Source organism: Bombina bombina, chromosome 3, assembly GCF_027579735.1.
Source record: "Bombina bombina isolate aBomBom1 chromosome 3, aBomBom1.pri, whole genome shotgun sequence".
Lineage (NCBI taxonomy): Eukaryota > Metazoa > Chordata > Amphibia > Anura > Bombinatoridae > Bombina > Bombina bombina.
The window spans coordinates 695,277,783-695,298,069 of NC_069501.1; the positions used below are offsets into that span (position 1 = coordinate 695,277,783).

The 20,287-nt window shown below is 36.7% G+C and overlaps 1 protein-coding gene across 1 annotated transcript in view; it reads right to left on the minus strand.

The window, feature by feature from the left end:
- Positions 1 to 20,287, minus strand: part of LOC128652486 (uncharacterized) — an 868,114-nt gene that overhangs the window by 667,345 nt on the left and 180,482 nt on the right. The window contains exons 29-33 of the mRNA XM_053705422.1: positions 18,842 to 18,993; positions 17,621 to 17,797; positions 10,386 to 10,595; positions 5,861 to 5,996; positions 594 to 737 (exon numbers count right to left, since the gene is read on the minus strand). Coding sequence (XP_053561397.1) covers positions 594 to 737; positions 5,861 to 5,996; positions 10,386 to 10,595; positions 17,621 to 17,797; positions 18,842 to 18,993 — 819 coding nt within the window. The remainder of the gene's footprint in view (positions 1 to 593; positions 738 to 5,860; positions 5,997 to 10,385; positions 10,596 to 17,620; positions 17,798 to 18,841; positions 18,994 to 20,287) is intronic.

Sequence of the window (20,287 nt, forward strand, 5' to 3'; positions counted from 1 at the left end):
AACATTGGCTATGACATTTCCCTTTCTTTGAAATAATGAAATGGCTGGATTAAAAATCCTGTCCCTATTTCCAACTGAGAAGACAGACTATCTACAGATCAACAAGATTCTTCTGCAGCTCAAACAGCTGCTTCTTTCATTAGATCCCTAGAAAAGAAAGAACCTTGGAGGACTGATTCTGTTTCCATTGGAACCTTACCTACAGAAGATAAAAAACAAAGCACAGATAAGCAAGCTGGGGAAAAAAACAACATTTATATAACACTCATTACTTGCCTTTATTTATTATATATATATATATATATATATATATATATATATATATATATATATATATATACATATACTGTATATATAAACAATTGCTCAAAACAGATAGCCCACATCATTATTGTTACATAGCAGGCCATTTTGAAACTTCATATACTATCAAAACCATAAAAATGTGTACTTTTTGTGTATAATAAACAATAAAATAATGCTCAAATATCAAATAAGGCTAATGAAATCATATACAGAGACGTATATGCAGGTAATGTGTTCCGCGTAAAAGATAAAAACTAAAATATCATACAATAAAGAATGTAAATTACCATAGCACACAATATTGAGAGTATCTTCCAATGATAAAAAGAAAAATCTTGGAAAAGCCATCCTTTTCTGCTCCAAGTGAAGCCGGACAGCCTTCTGGCAACGCTCTAATTTGTAATTCAACTGATCTAACATTGACTGTAAACCTGAAAGACAAATTATAGTTAGATCCACAAGCAAAACTATTTTGTCCAGGAATATTAAGTTTATTCTGAAATAAATAATGCAAACTGCATAAAGTATATTCAGTGAAAGTGAGGTAGTTATTAGAATACTGAGGTATTTTGCTGCAGCTTGGATAAATTAAACAACACTCATTTTAGCAAGATTATCTAACAAGCTTCATCATTACCGTGAGGTCCCACAATAGAAAGTGTTTATCTCACTATGCAGGGTATTGGATAAGAAAAAGAGATGCTCAAAAAAAGCCCCAAAGATTTTGCAAAACATCTCTCCATGCCAACGCATGTTTAATCATCAGATGCTTTGTAGGTGTTGTGTTAGCAAATTTCTCTAACAAAATTACAGCTTTAGATGCTGTTAAAATGTTTATTTCTATGCAGATCTGTACCCTTTGGTGTTTAGCTTTGTAGTCAATTTTCTCTGCACCCTATCAATTTACAGTCTGGAGCCATCCCTGTCTAGAGCCTATGAGAAGAATAGTGTTGAATCCACTGCTTCAAATTTATTATATTGGAGCCAATGTTCTTATCCAATGTGAAATGTATTGTGAATACATTTTTTTTCTATCTCATAAAAAAATATATAAAAAAATATATTAGCATGCATTGGTGCACATTGGCACTCTATTTGTAATTGATAACCTTCACCAATTTTAAAATACAGGTACAACATCCTTTATTTACTCTTTGGGACTGTAAAAGGTTTGGATTTTGAAATAGTTGTATAGTTGCATATATTAAATGGGACAGCTTGGAGAAGAGATGGGACCTAAAAGGTGAAAATAACGATATCTTGTGTCATTTAGGGAATATTTACACATCATAATACAGCTCATGGGGGGTAGTTATCAACGTGTCAACTTTCCTGCCTTCGCCGGCCCAATACGCCCGCCTAAGCTCGCTTCACATCGCTGCCGCGGACCTGAAAAATTTCGCCTAAGTTATCAAATAAAGCTGTCAAAAAGCCGCGGGGCGATGAGCAGCGGACTGTGAGAGTTATCACTCATCCGATCTCGCTGCTCTTCGGCTTTTTCCCAGCTTTATTGCTAGCCTGTCACTAAGCACTCACACTAACTACACTGTTCTACCCCCTATACCGGCGCCCCCGGAGCCCCCCGCAACTAAATAAAGTTATTAACCCCTAAACCGCCGCTCCTAGACCCTGCCGCAACTCTGATAAATGTATTAACCCCTAAACCGCCGCTCCCGGACACCGATGCCACCTACATTATACCTATTAACCCCTATCCTGCCCAACCCACAACGTTGCCACCTATAATAAATTTATTAACCCCTATCCTGCCCCCCTTACACCGTCGCCACCTATAATAAATTTATTAACCCCTATCCTGCCCCCCACTACACCGCCGCCACTGTAATAAATTTATTAACCCCTAAACCTAAGTCTAACACTAACGCTAACACCCCCCTAACTTAAATATTAATTAAATAAATCTAAATAATATTTTTATTATGAACTAAATTAATTCTATTTAAAACTAAATACTTTCCTTTAAAATAAACCCTAATATAGCTACAATATAAATAATAATTATATTGTAGCTATCGGATTTATTTTTATTTTACAGGCAAATTTCAATTTATTTTAATTAGGTACAATAGCTATTAAATAGTTATTAACTATTTAATAGCTACATAGCTAAAATAAAGAGAAATTTACTTGTAAAATAAAAACTAACCTAAGTTACAATTACACCTAATACTACACTATACTTTAATAAATTATTCCTATTTAAAACTAAATACTTACCTTTAAAATAAACCCTAATATAGCTACAATATAAATAATAATTATATTTTAGCTATCTTACAGCTAGATTTAGAGTTTTGTCGGTAAGGACCCGCGTAGCTAACGCCGGCTTTTTTCTGGCCGCACCATAAAAATAACTCTGGTATTGAGAGTCCACATAAAGGCTGCGTTAGGCTCCAAAAAAGGAGCGTAGAGCATTTTTAACACAGCTTCAACTCTCGATACCAGAGTTGCTTACGCAAGCGGCCAGCCTCAAAAACGTGCTCGTGCACGATTCCCCCATAGAAAACAATGGGGCTGTTTGAGCTGAAAAAAAAACTAACACCTGCAAAAAAGCCGCGTTCAGCTCCTAACGCAGCCCCATTGTTTGCTATGCGGAAACACTTCCTACGTCTGCACCTAATACCCTAACATGTGCCCCGAGTCTAAACACCCCTAACCTTACACTTATTAACCCCTAATCTGCCGCCCCCGCTATCGCTGACCCCTGCATATTATTATTAACCCCTAATCTCCCGCTCCGTAAACCGCCGCTACTTGCATTATCCCTATGTACCCCTAATCTGCTGCCCTAACATCGCCGACCCCTATATTATATTTATTAACCCCTAATCTGTCCCCCACAACGTCGCCTCCACCTGCCTACACTTATTAACCCCTAATCTGCCGAGCGGACCTGAGCGCTACTATAATAAAGTTATTAACCCCTAATCCGCCTCACTAACCCTATAATAAATAGTATTAACCCCTAATCTGCCCTCCCTAACATCGCCGACACCTAACTTCAATTATTAACCCCTAATCTGCCGTCTGGAGCTCACCGCTATTCTAATAAATGTATTAACCCCTAAAGCTAAGTCTAACCCTAACACTAACACCCCCCTAAATTAAATATAATTTTAATCTAACGAAATTAATTAACTCTTATTAAATAAATTATTCCTATTTAAAGCTAAATACTTACCTGTAAAATAAATCCTAATATAGCTACAATATAAATTATAATTACATTGTAGCTATTTTAGGATTAATATTTATTTTACAGGCAACTTTGTAATTATTTTAACCAGGTACAATAGCTATTAAATAGTTAAGAACTATTTAATAGTTACCTAGTTAAAATAATTACAACATTACCTGTAAAATAAATCCTAACCTAAGTTACAATTAAACCTAACACTATACTATCATTAAATTAATTAAATAAAATACCTACAATTACCTACAATTAAACCTAACACTACACTATCAATACATTAATTAAATACAATATCTACAAATAACTACAATGAAATAAACTAACTAAAGTACAAAAAATACAAAAGAACTAAGTTACAAAAAATAAAAAAATATCTACAAACATAAGAAAAATATTACAACAATTTTAAACTAATTACACCTACTCTAAGCCCCCTAATAAAACAACAAAGCCCCCCAAAATAAAAAATGCCCTACCCTATTCTAAATTACTAAAGTTAAAAGCTCTTTTACCTTACCAGCCCTGAACAGGGCCCTTTGCGGGGCATGCCCCAAGAAGTTCAGCTCTTTTGCCTGTAAAAAAAACATACAATACCCCCCCCCCAACATTACAACCCACCACCCACATACCCCTAATCTAACCCAAACCCCCCTTAAATAAACCTAACACTAAGCCCCTGAAGATCATCCTACCTTGTCTTCACCATACCAGGTTCACCGATCCGTCCTGAAGAGCTCCTCCGATGTCCTGATCCAAGCCCAAGCGGGGGGCTGAAGATGTCCATGATCCGGTATAAGTCTTCATCCAAGCGGGGCAGAAGAGGTCTTCCATCCGATTGAAGTCTTCATCCAGGCGGCATCTTCTATCGACATCCATCTGGAGCGAAGCGGCAGCATCCTGAAGACCTCTGACGCGGAACATCCATCCTGGCCGACGACTAAATGACGAATGACGGTTCCTTTAAATGACGTCATCCAAGATGGCGTCCCTCGAATTCCGATTGGCTGATAGGATTCTATCAGCCAATCTGAATTAAGGTAGGAATATTCTGATTGGCTGATGGAATCAGCCAATCAGAATCAAGTTCAATCCGATTGGCTGATTACATAGTACCATCAGAAAGTTAGTATATCACATTAAGGGCCAGATTACAAGTGGAGCGGTATTAAATGCTCCCACTCGAGCACTAACTCCGTTAGAAGAAGTTGAAAGTAAACCGTTTTTGCTCGAGTGCTAACTCGACGCACGTAAAAAGCAAAATTTAGAATATCGCCTGCTCAATAACCTACTTCCCCATAGAAGTAATTGGGGGAAAGAAAAACACCCTACTCGCACGCAAATACGATTACATATTCTCAAGTACATCCAACAGGGACCTGATAGAATTTTATGTTCAAACAAACCATTCTCAGTCCATTTTATATACATTTCAGATGTGGTATTTAGGTATAAAGAACTGCTGATAAATGCTGAGAGCGTATGCTGTCGGCATTTATCGATGAGCAGCGGACATGATCCGCAATATCGGATCATGTCTGCTCTCACAATGATAATTCGGCCCCAATGTGTCTCCCGCACATCTGGAACCTAGCTTAGCAAGATAATTATCGTTTAAGTAATACATTTGCCTTTCGAAAATGATTTGAGGAACCTCAAAATACTGACAAGACATAATTTCACCAGACAAGAGAGTTTTAGATCATCAGGCCATCTAACCCTACATCTGTCTGTCCTCTATATCTCTATTCATCTCTCTGCCTATCTTCTGGAAGTCTTTGTATCTACCTATCTGCATAGCACCTGTGATTTTCTGCATAGAAAGTAAACTGCAGAAGCTATTGAGGAAACTGGCACCAGAGGATAAGTGCTGCCAATGTTGTAGAAGAGAGAAAGAGAAGGGCACACATATGAGGCCTGATGATTTATCTCCGGCATGGAGAGAAATCCTGCAAAATCTTTGGGGGCTTTTATTTAGCATTAGATTGCAATGTAGCTGTCTGCCTATCACATCCAGAACCCTTCATAGCAAGATAAACAGCTTTCAAGCTAAAATTTGCCTTTCTAAGATTCTTTGATGGACCTTGTAGCACTGATGAGATGTCTTAGATAATCTTGCCACATCACATAGCTTTATATCACTAGGCCCATGGAGAGATAGAGAATTTACCCATGCAGACGTTTTCACGGCAATGAGGTCATTCATAAGGCGTTCTCGAAAATCACAAGAACTGCAACCTTCCTCAGTTTCTTTACTGATTGTTTGTTTACTTATTTTATGTGTACATTGTAAAATAATGGTAGCTGAAGAGATAAAATATAAATTGCATTCCAGCTCACCTCTTCTCATGCAGTTCTGTAAGATGTTTGGATTTTCTTCCACAGCTTTCATTAGCCGACAAAAATTATGGTGGACATCAGCAAATAAAGCAGCTTCTCTGGGCATTGAAATTCGAAATGCCAATGTGGAAAATACCTACATACAATTTTTAAATGACACAATTACATTTATTTTAATATGTGAAGGACAATATTTTTTTCTAATCCAGATACCATTTTAGATAGGTGCTGTGGGTTTATTAAACTAAGTTTTTGTAATCTATAGAAATTCATTTAACATTGCACTGGTCATAATACAGATCTTTTCTTGGAAGTGACAGATTATGAAAATATATAGTTTTACCAATGTATACCAAGAGGTCACAATATAATCCCTAATCTGTAAATAACATTCTTAGAAATAAATAAGTAAAAATATAGAAAGACAGACAGAGAGAGAGAGACATGATTTGATATCACAAACAACCCCTTTCTTTGCAAAATATACTGTTCTCAAGGTAAAAGTTGCATTTAGAGAATTATCACATGGACTTCAAAGTACTGGCACAATTTTCAAGAGAATCTCACAAGCCCTGAAACCTGTAGAGAATTGTGCCCTCAGTGTGAAAGATCAATATACATTGGCTTGCTTGTTTAGTTTTTTATTTATTTTCAGCTAGATTACGAGTTTTGAGCGCTATAGGGAAATTAACGACCGCCACAAAAGCGGCGGTATTTAACCTCCCTATAGCGCTGCTATTACAAGTTTACAAAAATCAGAATTGCGCAGGCGATATGGTGGGGTTGAGCTCCATGCTTCACCCAAATACAAGCGCTTTGACGTGCTCGTGCACGATTTCCCCATAGACATCAATGGGGAGAGCCGGCAAAAAAAAAAAGCCTAACACCTGCGATCAAGGAAACAAAAGTTCCGTAAAGCAGCCCCATTGATGTTTATGGGAAAAGAAAAAGCTATGTTTAAACCTAACACCCTAACATTAAAACCAAATCTAAACACCCCTAATCTGCTGCCCCTAACATCGCCGCCACCTACATAAAACTATTAACCCCTAATCTGCCACTCCCGATATCGCCGCATCCTAAATACACTTATTAACCCCTAATCTGCCGCCCCCAATGTCGCCACCATTATACTAAAGTTATTAACTCCTAAACCAAACCCTAACCCTAAGCATAACCCTAACTCTAAGTCTAACCCTAAGCCTAACACTCCCTAACTTAAATATAATTAAAATCAATCTAAATAAAACTTTCAATTATTAACTAAATAATACCTATTTAAAACTAAATACAAACTTACCTGTAAAATAAAACCTAAGGTAGCTACAAAATAACTAATAGTTATATTGTAGCTAGCTTAGGTTTTATTTTTATTTCACAGTTAAGTTTGTATTTATTTTAACTAGGTAGACTAGTTAGTAAATAGTTATTATATAAATAGTTATAACTATTTACTAACTACCTAGTTAAAATAAATACAAAGTTACCTGTAAAATAAAACCTAACCTGCCTTACACTAAAAGCTAACATTACAATAAAATAAATAAAATTAAATTAATCAAATACAATTATCTAAATTACAAACAAAATAAACACTAAATAACACAAAATTAAAAAAAAACAAATTACTCCTAATCGAATAACCCTATCAAAATAAAAAGCCCCCCCAAAATAAAAAAAACCCTAGCCTACACTAAACTGCCAATGGCCCTTAAAAGGGACTTTTGCGGGGCATTGCCCCAAAGAAATCAGCTCTTTTACCTGTAAAAAAAAAAAATACAAACAACCCTCAACAGTAAAACCCACCACCCACACAACCAAACCCCCCAAATAAAATTCTATCTAAATAAACCTAAGCTAACCATTGCCCTGAAAAGGGCATTTGGATGGTCATTGCCCTTAAAAGGGCATTTAGCTCTTTTACTGCCCAAACCCTAAGCTAAAAATAAAACCCACCCAATAAACCCTTAAAAAAACCTAACACTAACCCCCGACAATCCATTTACAGTTTTCAAAGACCAGACATCCATCCTCATCCAAGCAGGGCAAAGTCCTCATCGAAGCCGGCAGTAGTCTTCATCTAAGCGGCCCGAAGTTCTCATCAAAGCCGGCAGAAGTCTTCATCCAAGCGGGCAGAAGTCTTCATCCAGACGGCATCTTCTATCTTCATCCATCCGGCACGGAGCGGATCCATCTTCAAGATATCCGGCGCGGAGCATCCTCTTTTTCCGATGGTCAACGTAGAATGAAGTTTCCCTTTAAGGTACGTCATCCAAGATGGCGTCCCTCACATTCCGATTGGCTGATAGAATTCTATCAGCCAATAGGAATTAAAGGGGAAAAAATCCTATTGGATTTAATTTATTTCATTTTATTGTAATGTTAGGTTTTAGTGTGAGGCAGGTTAGGTTTTATTTTACAGGTAAATAATTAATAACTATTTACTAACTAGTCTACCTAGTTTAAATAAATACAAACTTTCTTGTGAAATAAAAATAAAACCTAAGACAGCTACAATATTATAACTATTACTTATTTTGTAGCTATCTTAGGTTTTATTTTATAGGTAAGTATTTATTTTTAAATAGGAATTATTTAGGTAATAATTGTAAGTTTTATTTAGATTTATTTTAATTATATTTAAGTTAGGGGGTGTTAGGCTTAGAGTTAGGGTTACGTTAGGGTTAGGTTTAGGGGTTAATATATTTATGTAGTGATGTGGGAGGCCAGAGGTTTAGGGGTTAATAGTTTATTGTAGTATATTTTGTTGTGGGGGCTTGCGGTTTAGTGGTTAATAGGTTTGTTATAGCAGCGGTGTGGGTGGACGGCAGATTAGGGGTTAATAATATTTAAATAGTGTTTGCGATGCGGGAGTGCGGCGGTTTAGGGGTTAATAATTTTATTATAGCGGCGACGATGTCGGGAAGCGGCGGAATAGGGGTTAATATTTTTTAAAGTGTCGGCGATATTGGGAGCAGCAGATTAGGGGTTAATAAATTTATTATAGTGTTTGCGATGCGGCAGGGCCTCGGTTTAGGGGTTAATAGGTTGTTTATGGGTGTTAGTGCACTTTTTGACACTTTAGTTATGAGTTTTATGGTACAGCTTTGTAGCATAACCCTCATAACTACTGACTTTAGATGGCGGTACGGATCTTGTCATTATAGGGTGTACCGCTCACTTTTTGACCTCACCGCAAAACTCGTAATACCGGCGCTATGGGAGCCCCATTGAAAAAGGACTTTTCTTAAAGTGCGGTACTGATGTTGTGTGACAGCCAAAAAGGTGTGCGGTACACCTATACCTACAAGACTTGTAATAGTGGCGTTAGGGAAAAAGCATTGTTATGGGCCATAATGATGCTTTTTGAGTTATAACGCAAAACTAGTAATCTAGCTGCATGTATTTTACCTGGTAGCAAAATGTATTACAGTTTTTAATAGCATATTTTAGCGTGTATATATCGTAATGTGCTGATCTGAAGCACTATGTACTAATATGTAACAATATGAAATAAATTCACAGGGGCTGAAAAGATCTGAGATGCCATTTCTGGTAAATATGTGGGCTTGTCATCTCACCTGTCATTTTTCAGATTGAATGGCATCTAGAAACTAGCTGGTGATTGGCGGCTGTACATATAGGACTCTTTCATTATCTCATCCAATGTGTAAAACTAGCACCTAGTAGTGCATTGCTGCTTCCTCAATAAAGGATCCCAAGAGAAGGTAGCAAATGTGATTATAAAAGTAAATTGGAAATGAGTTTTCAAAAATATTAAGCTATGGCCTTGTTTGCCCTGATCATGATTACCTTAACACACATTTCTGTTGTGTTTGAATATAATATTACAGTATTTTTTTCAATCAGACTAGTCAATAGGCTATGTAAACAGATGTCTATGTGTGCCTTTGCTCATAGGGGAATTTGTTTGACCAATCAGCCCCAAGATTGTATTTAAACTGTTGCAAACAGTGCTGCCCAGTACAACCAATTTGAAGACACACTAGGACATTAATATGCATTTTTTTACACATATTAAGGGGTAGATTTAACAAGAGCCGAATGGCTCTTGTTCTCCTTGTTTTTGCGCGAGCCTTCAGGCTCGCCGGAAACAGCAGCTATGAAGCAGCGCTCTAAAGACCATTGCGCCATAAATTGTCCGCTGCCTCTGAGGCTATGGTCTTCAATCTGCCCGATCCTATACGATCAGGCTGATTAACACCCCCTGCTAGCGGGCAATTGGCCGCAAATCTGCAGGGGGCAGCATTGCACAAGCAGTTCTGGTGAACTGCTTGTGTAATGATAAATGCCAACCGCGTATGCTGTCAGCATTCAGCAACGTCTGTCGGACATGATACGCTACAGAGTATCATGTCGGACAGATATTGGTAAATCTACCCCTATGACTGTATTGACTACACATATGAGCTGAGAAGCTGCTGAGGTCAAAAGGAATGTTGGTGCATATACTCACTGCACCTTGTCCTCAATACATTTTTGAAAAAATAAATAAAGTAATAACCTCTTCCAGCTGAGTCCACTTTTCTTGGACCAAGATCCACTGCTGAACAATTATCTCTATTGCTTGTAACTTCTTTTGCCACTTTGTGACTTCATCCAGGAACGCCCCGGCCTCAGCATATGGCTGCATGCTACTGAGCACCAGCTGATGATGCTCAAGTTCTTCAAATATGGAATTTGTGCTACTCAAGAGCATAACTGTTCCAAACTCCTAGTGAAAATGCAAACAAAACGGTATGACTATATCAAATATAACAACAGTATACTTTAGCACACAAATGTAATACATTTAAACATGTCATCGTATATATAAAACAAAGGAAATAAATTATGTAATGGAATATCAAAAATTAAATATTAGTCCTTGCCCATAACCTTAAGAATCAAAATGTTGAAACTGTTGCTAAGGAAAAAGTCCCTAAAGAGTTCATTGATGCTATAATGTTCCTGTCGTGCTATATTTCATGACTTTTCCCTTATGGGACGAATGATTAAACTTCTGAAAATCCAAGAATTCCTCATCTCTTTGGAGTGGGAATGTAAATCTTGATAATAAAAAAAGTTTTTGATAATGGATTTGCATCATTTTTATAAAGCAAATAAAAATAAGGGCAACATATAAAATCATAACAATACTATAATCAAAATGCTATTAACCCATTAAAGACATCAAACACCAATGGACGTACTAGAAAATTAGGCAATGCACATAGCTTCCTCTATCGCTTCTTATTAAGCATGTGAGGTTTAAAAATGTATGTACAATATATATTTATATATATAGGTGGCCCTCGGTTTACAACGGTTCAATTTGCACTGTTTCAGAATAACAACCTTTTTTTTCAGTCATGTGACTGCTATTGAAAAGCATTGAGAAGCAGTGCATTGATTAAAATAGCCAGTAGGTGGAGCTGTCCCCTTGTGTTGCAGCAAAGATATGCAAGCCAAGCAAGCTGAAATTAATCAGTTTAACCAGACCTGAGCTAGCGAGCAGATTTCAAAGGAACAAGATCCTTCTATCTATAAATCAGTCCAGATTGGAATACATAGAAAGAACTGTTTGCAGAAAAATGCAAGTAAAGTCTGTATTGTGTGATTATTTTAATAGGTTTATAATGCTGTTTAGCAAATGTTTTTGTTCATTTAACTTAGTTTAATTATATATTCTGTGTTGTGTGATTATTTTATTAGGTTTATAATTTCAATGCTTTAAAAATAATGTATTATTTTGAGAGGGGCCAGGAACCTAATTCCCTCACTTCCCATTGACTTACATTATAAACTGGGTTTCAATTTACAACGGTTTCAATTTACAACCATTCCTTCTGGAACCTAACCCCGGCGTAAACTGAGGGCTACCTGTATATATATATATATATATATATATATATATACTCCATGTGTGTCTGCACTCACAATGCAATAGGGTCATCAACCAGGGTACCAAGTCGGTAATGTTTACAGTCTGTTTCAATGAAGGACTGCACTCACTGGATTTTGGATACAAAATGTTAAATATTTATTGTGGTAATGTTTCAGGGTTCGCAGACCCCTTCCTCAGAGCAGACAAAAGTGCAAGTGAACAATGTGCAATATACAGGTACTAAGCCCCACCCATCAAACAATTAGTGAAAATTGCGCCAAAACTGTGTTGTCATGGCAACATCCTGGTTGCCAGGTAATCAATATAACACACCAGTTTGTAAATATCAAAACTTATGATCATATATACATACATCTGTAAATATATAGGACCAAAATAAAAGTCAATCCATAAATAGTGACATCAGTGCAAAAAAACAAACACTAAAATAAAGTGCATACATATATTTGTGTGTACATATCGCTGGAGATAGTAAAAAGCATTTATCGGCATATATTCAAAAGCAGCTCTAACCATTCAGCTTATAATAATCCATATAGTATATATAGTCTATATAGTATTTCAAGGGCATCGCTGTGTCAAACAGGCAGGATACTGCTAAAATAGATCAGGGTTAAAAGACCTTTCCATATCGTTTGTGTAAACAGTCATATTGAATCTGTTTCAATATGCACATAGCTTCCTCTATTGCTTCTTACTAAGCATGTGAGGTTTAAAAATGCATGTACAGTATATATGAGTAAAGAGATTTCTATATTAATAAATGTGTCAAATAGGATCCCTATGTAAAAGCATTATCAGCCTGTTTTTTTTCTAACACCTCGCATCTCCTCGCTTTGAGCTGTTATAACTTACTGTATTTGTGTAATATTTTTATCAGACAATACGTTTTTCACTTAACCAGACGTCTGAGTCTGCGGTGTTTATCAACGCGCAAAATGAGTCTGACCTTTCGACTGCATTTACTACCCACTGGTAATATAATTAGTTTTTGGATGCGCATGAAAAAAGCGCATTTGTGACCAAACGCAAGCGCACAAAAGTGATGAGCTCCAATTGTAATGTTTAGAATATAAATGTATATGTTTTATTATAACAACAAATTAAAACATATACAGCTAGATTATAAGTGAAACATGATCAATACCGCAGGCACGCCCTATACTTTTAATGGATAGCACAGGAAATGTTATTAACATACTCATTTCACTTTTATTACAAGAGGTGCATTAAAGGGAAATAAAACCCACATTTTTTCTTTCATGATTCAGATAGAGCATACCATTTTAAACAAAATCCCAATTTACTTCTATCATCAAATTTTCTTTATTTTGGCTTTATCCTTTATCGAAAAGCAGGGATGTAAGCTCAGGAGTGTGCACGTGTCTGCAGTACTATATGGCAGCAGAATTAAATGGCAGCACCATTTTCTGTCATGTAGTGCTTCAGGTATGTGCACGCTATCTACCTAGGTATCTCTTCAACAAAGAATAACATGAGAATGAAGCAAATTTGATAATAAAAGTAAATTGGAAACTTTTTCAACATTGTATTCTCTATCTGGATAATGAAAGAAAGATTTTGGGATTCATGTCACTTTAAGTGTTGCACTCAAGCACCCGCGCCATCTGACATACAGATGTTAGTGTGCCCTAGTCTATCACTTGAGCGATAAAAATAACTCTGTACTTATGTAATATGAGTGCCTAAATTATAAGCACTATTGCTTGCCTTTGTAGTTCACTTAGCAAATACATATGCTTTGGGTTGATTTTTTAACTGGAATGTATGTTTTGTTTAGTATGTAATTAATTCTGCATTCTGAATATATTCTTTCATCTTCATATTCACAGCAGGCGCACTGCCTATCAGCATTCTGACAACATCATAAATAGCAAAAGGTTTTAATTTGTTCCTTGAACTATCAATCACAATCCATATCATACTATCTGTCCACAAGGGATACCAATAGAACAAAGAACATTTGAAAATAGAATTGAATTTAAAAGTGTCTTAAAATGACATGCTCTATCGGATTTATGCAAGTTTAATCTTGACGTTCCTATCCCTTTAAGCTCTGTAGTGTCAGGTTGCATGCAGTTTGACACTGGGTATGACGATTATACTCCTAAAGGGACAGTCTAGTCAAAATTAAAGTTTTCAGATAGGGCATGCAATTTTAAACAACTTCCCAATTCCATTTTATCATCATATTTGCTTTGTTCCCTAGGTATTCATAGTTGAAAGCTAAACCTAGGTAGGCTCTTTTGCTAATTGTTAAGCACTTGAAGGCCGCCTCTTATCAGTGCATTTGACAGTTTTTCATAGCTAGAGGGTGTTGCTTTATGTGTGCCATATAGGTAATATTGTGCTCACGCCCATGTAGCTAGTTATGAGAGGGCACTGATTGGCTAAAATGCAAGTCTGTCAAAAAAACTGAAATAAGGGGGCAGTCTGCAGAGGCTTAGATACAAGTTAATCACTGAGGTAAATAGTATATTAATATGACAGTGTTGGTTATGCAAAACTGGGGAATGGGTAATAAAGTGATTATCTATCTTTTTAAACAATAAAAATTCTGGAGTAGACTGTTCCTTTAAAGTGTATGCAGAGAACTACTTGAGGAACAGCTACATGTATTTATATGTCTTTTGGACACTCAACACTATCAGCCTTTCCTCCTGGCCTCTCTGCAGTAATGTGCATCTTTGGATTTCCAAAGCAAGCCTTTGATTCTAGCCTTTCAGTAGTCCTGGTATCTACCAGCCTCTACAGCAAGCCTGTGTCTTCTGGCATCTTAGCAATACAGGTGTCTCCTTCTCTTTTTGCACCAATCCAGTGTAGCTGAGCCTAGGCTATGCAAGTGTGTCTACTAGCTATCTGCTACCTGTTTACTAACAATTGGCCAAATTACGAGTTTTGCGTTAGAGGCTATGAGGTGCTAACAAACAGTTTTCTCTCACCACTCACTTACCTACAGCGCCGGTATTACCCGGCGTTAATAAGCAAGAAGTGAGCGTTGAAGTGAACCCACCACGCACACAACCAACCCCCCAAATAAAATACTAACTAAAAAACCTAAGCTCCCCATTGCCCTGAAAAGGGCATTTGGATGGGTATTGCCCTTAAAAGGGCAGTTAGCTCTTTTGCGGCCCAAAGCTCTAACCTAAAAATAAAACCCACCCAATACACCGGCAGAAGTCTTCATCCAACCGGGCCGAAATCCTCAACGAAGCCAGGAGAAGTCTTCATCCAAGCCGGGTGAAGTGGTCCTCCAGACGGCCAGAAGTCTTCATCCAGAGGGCATCTTCTATCTTCATCCATCCGACGTGGAGCGGCTCCATCTTCAAGACATCTGACGCGGAGCATCCTCTTCATCCGCAGTCTTTTTACTGAATGACGGTTCCTTTAAGTGACATCATCCAAGATGGCGTCCCTTAGATTCAGATTGGCTGATAGAATTCTATCAGCCAATCGGAATTAAGGTAGAAAAAATCCTATTGGTTGATGCAATCAGCCAATAGGATTGAGCTCGCATTCTATTGGCTAAATGGAACAGTCAATAGAATGCGAGTTCAATCCTATTGGCTGAATGCATCAGCCAATAGGATTGAACTTCAATCCTATTGGCTGATTGCATTAGTCAATAGGATTTTTTCTACCTTAATTCCGATTGGCTGATAGAATTCTATCAGCCAATCGGAATCTAAGGGACGCCATCTTGGATGACGTCACTTAAAGGAACCGTCATTCAGTAAGAAGACTCCGGATGAAGAGAATGCTCCGTGTTGGATGTCTTGAAGATGGAGCTGCTCCGCGTCAGAAGGATGAAGGGTGTATTGGGTGGGTTTTATTTTTAGATTAGGGTTTGGGCAGCAATAGAGCTAAATGCCCTTTTAAGGGCAATGCCCATCCAAATGCCCTTTTCAGGGCAATGGGGAGCTTAGGTTTTTTTAGTTAGCTTTTTATTTGGGGGGTTGCTTGTGTGGGTGGTGGGTTTTACTGTTGGGGGGGTGTTTGTATTTTTTTTTTTACAGGTAAAAGAGCTGATTTCTTTGGGGCAATGGCCCGCAAAAGGCCCTTTTAAGGGCTATTGGTAGTTTAGTTTAGGCTAGGGTTTTTTTTATTTTGGGGGGGGCTTTTTTAATTTTGATAGGGCTATTAGATTAGGTGTAATTAGTTTAAAGATCTGTAACTTGTTTTTTATTTTCTGTAATTTAGTGTTTGTTTTTTTTATACTTTAGCTAATTGTATTTAACTTATTTAATTGTATTTAATTTAGGTAATTTATTTAATTGTAGTGTAGTGTTAGGTGTTAGTGTAACTTAGGTTAGGTTTTATTTTACAGGTACTTTTGTATTTATTTTAGCTAGGTAGTTATAAAATAGTTAATAACTATTTAATAACTATTCTACCTAGTTAAAATAAATACAAACTTGCCTGTAAAATAAAAATAAACCCTAAGCTAGATACAATGTAACTATTAGTTATATTGTAGCAAGCTTAGGGTTTATTTTATAGGTAAGTATTTAGTTTTAAATAGGAATTATTTAGGTAATGATATTAGGTTTTATTTAGATTTATTTTAATTATATTTAAGTTAGGGGGTGTTAGGGTTAGACTTAGGTTTAGGGGTTAATAAATTTAGAATAGTGGCGGCGACGTTGGGGCGGCAGATTAGGGGTTAATAAGTGTGGGTAGGTTGCGGTGAAATTGGTGGCGGCAGATTAAGGTTTAATAAAAATAATGTAGGTGTCGGCGATGTTGGGGCAGCAGATTAAGGGTTAATAAGTATAATGTAGGTGGTGGCGATGTCTGGATCAGCAGATTAGGGGTTAATAAGTATAATGTAGGTGGCTGCGATATTAGGGACGGCAGATTAGGGGTTAATAATATTTAACTAGTGTTTATGAGGCGGGAGTGCGGCAGTTTAGGGGTTAATATGTTTATTCTAGTGGCGGCGATGTCCGGAGCGGCAGATAAGGGGTTTAAAATTTTATTTTAGTGTTTGCGATGCTGGAGGGCCTCGATTTAGGGGTTAATAGGTAGTTTATTGGTGTTAGTGTACTTTTTAGCACTTTAGTTATGAGTTTTATGTTACGGCGTTGTACCATAAAACTCTTAACTACTGACTTTAAAATGCGTTCGGGATCTTGGATGTAGAGGGTGTACGGCTCACTTTTTGGCCTCCCAGGACTGACTCGTAATACCGGCGCTATGGAAGTCCCATAGAAAAAGACTTTACGAAGTTTATGTAAGTCGTTTTGCAGTAAAGACAAAGAAGTGTGCGGTGCCCCTAAACCTGCAAGACTCGTAATATCAGCAGCAGTGAAAAAGCAGCATTAGGACCTGTTAACGCTGCTTTTTCAGCCTATCTGCAAGTCTTTCTATTGGCCAATTAAACAAAAGCCTGTATATCAAACATTCTTTCCAAACCTGTTCACCGACCTTTTAACATCCATTACTAAAAGTTCCTTTGGATTTTGAGCAAGTAAGCCCTTTGCCTTTGTTCAATTTATAACGTTCCCTATGAAATATTGGCAATTGTTCAGTTATTTCATGGGTTGGCCTACATTTGATTTGACCAATTATTTATCAGTTAAAATCAAGAAATGATTTGTTTTAAATTGTAGAAGATACATTTGTAATTTTGAAAACTGCAAGAGAACATATTACTAAATGTGCATTTTAGGGAGATATGTTTAATATATCACAAGATGCTGTCTGCACAGAACTATAGCAATTGGCATGAAACAAAGCAGGAGTACATATTGAAAGAAATATTAAATATGCTGAAAACTAAAAAATATTAACATTAAATGGGGGTTTTCTGTTGCAGTTGCACATTTTACCTCAATATATTTCAGTGATTCATATAATGACATTGTGCTTCCTTTGTTTCCCTTTTTGATAACGTGAAGTGCCTTGTCAGACTGTCTGCTTAATCTTCTGCTGCTTCTGCTGGCTGTAAAATGTCTCCCATAGTCTGCTTTAGTTTGGTGACTTCCAGATATAGAGCTTGCAACCTCCTAGAAATGTTGAAAAAAAATATTTTTTGGTAGAGCAGTCTTGTCCAGCCTGAGTCTTGGAGCCATAGTGAAGCTCTCAAATGCACTACTCTCCAAACAAACTGAAATATAAATAGTTGCCCCTCACCAATGAACAGAAGGCAGGAAATGCTAAAAAAAAAAAAAACACCATAAAATAAAGGAATAGCTGTGTTATCTATTTCTTATTTCTTGCAGTTTTGTTTGTCTGTTTGTTTATATTTCTAGTTGTACCCTAGTTTAGTTTGCACCCAGTCTGTTCTAAAATAAGCTGACTGTGTCAAAAATGTCCTACTAGTTTATTCTGAGAGTGGTAGCCAGAAATAAAGGGGGCATCCATTGCATGCAGGTAGTGATGTCAAGGTCATGAGATCCACTAGCCACGGATGAGTAAGAAATAAGAAATTGCATTGATTAGTAAATTAACAATTTTTCTGTCTTTAACATTGAGTGGACTAGTAACATTTCCCTCTGGACTAATATATTTTTTTTCTCTGAGAAAGCACCTAAGGTCATGAAATGCGTAAGTGTGTCACTGTTGCCGAATATTCAATTAATAAAAGCTGAGAAAATCAATGCTACAAAGCACTACATTCTTATAATCATAATATTTGTCTCCTCTAATACTGACTTTTTTATGGGGTATGCATTCTGAGTATTAAGGAGTTAATAAAAAGCCTGGATATGGTCCATGCTGACAGTGTATTGGTTGCTCATTATATAATATGGGAAATGCACAAAGAACAGCCTGGATTCCTTCTCCCCTATTGGTTAAGCATATATGTATTTAAATACAACAAAATAGGTTAACTAGCGCTCCTGAGGAGAACTGCCCCAAACATTAGAAACATCTAAGAATGCAAAACTTAGCTGTTTATAATAGGATAATAAGCAGGCTACATTATTGGATTCTTTTGCAAACCTATTATTTTGCCTTCAGTATGGCACTATTACAGCTCAAGTCATTTCAGTGAAGCCCTTATGGTTGAATTACTGCTTTAAAGAATTGAATTCTCTAACCAGTACCTCATTGTGTGCTCTGGCTGCAATAACTCTGCAGTGAGGATGAAGGTCAAATATTCTGCTCAGCCAGACTTCTTCACAATTTGTTAATGCGCTTTCAATAGTCACATCCCGCATTGCTCGCTGCACCGTTGTCCTCACAGTGCCGGTGTGCTCTGTTGTAAAAATCACAATAAAGTTTAAAAAACATAAAGTCATTAATTGTGTGAATAGCAGCAGTAACTGGAATAACAGGTTTCATTTTATTCATTGTTATACCAGCCATTATTTTGTGTTTCCAAGTGCTAACCTCATCTGATAATAAAAAAAATTACATGGAATTCAGTGTAAGGAATCAACATTAAAATGTTACATTTCATTTGTTTTCTTTAATTAAATTTTATATTCAAAACCATTTTCACTCTCATGAAAATAGCAATTTAGCCTTTAGAAAATGTTGGGCATACTAGTTCTTTAGGAACAGATTATTGAAACAAATGTTCAGAGAAACATTCAGGCTCCATTTTTTTAAAAACCTTGGCTTATCTCTCTTTACTATTGTGCTAGCTAGATAGCATATTAAGCTTAAAGGGACACTCAAGTCAAAATTAAACTTTAATGAGTTAGATAGAACATGCACTTTTAAACAACTTTCCAATTCTCTTCCATTAACAAAATGTGCCCTGTCTTTTTATATTTATACTTTTTGAGTCACCGGCTCCTACTGAGCATGTGCAAGAATTCACAGAATGTACGTATATGCATTTATAATTGGCTGATGGCTGTCACATGATACAGGCGGAGTGGAAAAACATAATTTATGAAAGAACTTACCTGATAAATTCATTTCTTTCATATTGGCAAGAGTCCATCAGCTAGTGACATATGGGATATACAATCCTGCCAGGAGGGGCAAAGTTTCCCAAACCTCAAAATGCCTATAAATACACCCCTCCCCACACCCACAATTCAGTTTAACGAATAGCCAAGTAGTGGGGTGATAAAGAGTAAATAAGCATCAACAAAGGAATCTTAAAATAATTGTGCTTTATACAAAAAATCATAACCACCATAGAAAGAGTGGGCCTCATGAACTCTTGCCAATATGAAAGAAGGTAAGTTCTTACCTAAATTATGTTTTCTTTCATGTAATTGGCAAGGGTCCATGAGCTAGTGATGCATGGGATAACAATACCCAAGATGTGGAACTCCACGCAAGAGTCACTAGAGAGGGAGGGATAAAATAAAAAGCAGCCATTTTTCGCTGAAGAAAATTAATCCAAAACCCAAAATATACGTTTATTCTCATAAATGAAAGGAAAAAACTTAAAACATAAGCAGAAGAATCAAACTGAAACAGCTGCCTGAAGAACTTTCCTACCAAAAACTGCTTCCAAAGAAGCAAATACATCAAAACGGTAAAATTTAGTAAATGTATGCAAAGAAGACCAAGTTGCTGCTTTGCAAATC